Here is a 2831-nt window from a genome sequence, read left to right as displayed (position 1 = left end):
TGCCAGCTTAACACCAGTAACTTGGAGGTATCTGTAAGTGATCTCTAATTTTGATCAGAGATCTTTTTCATATATCTCACACAAGTTTTTTATACTGTGCTTCAGAATACAATTAATTTATGAAATATGCTTAAAAACTGCAATTGTAGGTTGTTCTCTAATTTTGATCTCCACTGTATGTATGTACTGTATACACACACACACACATATATATATATATATATAAAGAAATTAATACTTTTATTCAGTAAGGACGCATGCATTAAACTGATCAAATGTCATCAAGAAATGAATAATGTTATAAGATTTCTATTTCAAATAAATGCTGTTCTTTTGAACTTTCTATTTATGAAAAATAAAGTATCCGTTTCCACAAAAACATTAAGCATCACAACTCTTTTTAACATAAGAAGAAATGTTTCTTGAGCACCAAATTATCATATAATAATGATTTCTGAAAGATCATGTGATGCCAAATACTAGAGTAATTATGCTGAACATTCAGCTTTGCCATCACAGGAATAAATTACATTTTTGAATTAAAACAGAAAACAATTATTTTTATTAAATATTATTTTTATTTACTGCATTTTGAGCAAATAAATGCAGCCTTAGTGCACATAAGACTTCTTTCAAAAATAAAACATTAACGATCCCAAACTCTTGAGCAGTAATTGCTGTTTTCATATATATATATATATATATATATATATATATATATATTGCATTGAAATCTGTCCTTCCTAAATGATTCATACATTTTAAAAACTATTTGAACTGAAATTTGATTTGTCATCATTGATTTCAGGTCAGGACAAGTGAACCATTGACAAAATTTAAAGGGATCCAAATTCACAAGCAATTGCAAACAGGTCAAAAGAAATAATATAGTGGAAAATACTACACAGGCCTAAAGATTGTGCGTGCTTAATCATTCTCATGAACAGTGAAACTGACTTTAGAGGAAGCCACAAAGACCCACCTGGCTCGAACACAAGAGGCCAATCTTCCGCCTTCAGGCACAAACAAAATGGCCTTGGAATCTCCACTGTTGCTCTCACTTAGTGATTTTCACACCTCAATGACTCTCCAACAATTAAAATAATGATCCAGCACAGAGCACTTATTATGAAGGGCATGGGTGGATTTACATGTTATGAATTGTGCGCCTGTAAGATGTGGGTGTCCCTGATGTCAAAAAAAGAGGATGTAATCATAAATTTGACATCAGGTCATTAATGTCAGAAACAACAACAGAACATCTATTAAACAACACATTGAGCAAGTAGATGCAGCCTTCATACATGTACGCTTAGAGCGATAACAAACCAGTGCGATGCACATCATATAGCCAAAACCTGCACATTTCTGTAACAAAGAATTTAAGTTCTAAAACAAATGATCATTTCATACATTTCCAAATTCTATTTTGAAATTTGGGGAGAGAAAATATGCAACATGATGCTTTAAAACATGAGCAAATGATGCCTCTGTGGTAGGAGATGCCTTACTGGCATTGATTTCAGCTCATTATATCCTTGGGACTCACAGCCACAAATCCAGAGAAATCATTTTGCTAGGGGGGAGTGCGGCTGGGCAATTTGGCTTCTGGTTCGGTGTGGGAGACCTCGCTGTGAAGAGCAAAAGAGCAGGGCCTGGTCGGGAGTGGGCAGGCCCAGGCAGGACTGGCTGGGGCTTCACGCTGTGACCACCTCCATGCCTCTGACAAACATTTCACTGGATAATCTCCCCACCAGAGACTCTGCCAAGCCCCATGAGCTCGGGAGGGAAGCGTCAGGGCACAGCCGAGCAGTTTCTCCACGGATGCGTGCAGCTGCATCACTGGAGGTTATGTGAAAATCTGCTCACTAACTAACAATATTTACCAGACTTTACCGTGCTTTTTACATTTATGATTAAAAAGACAATTACAAATTCATGTATGCAAAACATAATATATATGCCTCTAAATATATATATAAATAATAAGAATAATAATAATAAAAATCAAACAGAATTGGGAAAACAATTCTTTATTTTTACAAGTATTAACACAATTTGTATATAAGGAAGGACATTGATATCAGTTTCAACTGACCCGTTTTACAACACTGGGCTTCTTACAGAAGTAATAAGAGAAGCCACATTTTCTATTGACAGAACAAACTGACAATATTCAAATGTGGAAAAATCCATTTTCAGCTCAAGTAGTCCAATGCTAAGAGGTTTCCATCTTGTACCCATGTTTTTCTAGCTCCGCTCTAAAAGAAGGGAAAAAATTAAAAAGTGCAATAACTCACAAAACAAACACAGAAAGTATTAAATTTTTACTATTAATAGTAATAATAATATCAATATTACAGCATCAAAGAGATACTATTAAGAGTTTTTGTGAATATTTTGTGAAGCTTTCATTTTCCTGTTAAAGTTTTATTAATTTTGTTTGTCATTTTTATTAGTGTTTGTTTTTAAATGTCTAGTTTTTTTTACTTTTACTTCAGTTTTAGTTATGTTAGTACATCAAGATAAACTAAATGAAAATGAGAACTGTTGCCTTGTCAATTAGCTGAAATAAAATAAGCTTTTAAGAAATAAAATAAAATATAAAAAAAGTTTCTAATTGGTTTCCAATTTTAATAATGAAACTTAAAACACTTTCGACCAAATAGCATGAGCCTCTCCCACTTCACCACACATTCACTAGCACAACCATTTCCAGTGCTGGAAATCAAAACTATTTCATAAGCAATATCAATAGATTTATAGCTTTAAGGTTTCAGAAAAGTGAAATGAATGTGTCCATGCCTTTACCTTTTATATATATATATATA

At 33.2% G+C, this 2831-nt stretch overlaps 1 protein-coding gene across 1 annotated transcript in view; it reads right to left on the bottom strand.

Annotated features, from left to right (window-relative positions):
• Positions 1 to 2141: 2141 nt before the first annotated feature.
• LOC107665659 (26S proteasome complex subunit DSS1) overlaps positions 2142 to 2831 on the bottom strand; it is a 2720-nt gene continuing 2030 nt past the window's right edge. Inside the window, exon 3 of the mRNA XM_016456636.1 lies at positions 2142 to 2261. Coding sequence (XP_016312122.1) covers positions 2219 to 2261 — 43 coding nt within the window. The 3' untranslated portion in view covers positions 2142 to 2218. The remainder of the gene's footprint in view (positions 2262 to 2831) is intronic.

The sequence above is a fragment of the Sinocyclocheilus anshuiensis genome, unplaced genomic scaffold (assembly GCF_001515605.1).
Source record: "Sinocyclocheilus anshuiensis isolate Anshui unplaced genomic scaffold, SAMN03320099.WGS_v1.1 scaffold932, whole genome shotgun sequence".
Classification (NCBI taxonomy): domain Eukaryota; kingdom Metazoa; phylum Chordata; class Actinopteri; order Cypriniformes; family Cyprinidae; genus Sinocyclocheilus; species Sinocyclocheilus anshuiensis.
Note: the sequence above shows the minus strand (reverse complement) of the source record. Positions and strands in the feature narration are given on the sequence as shown.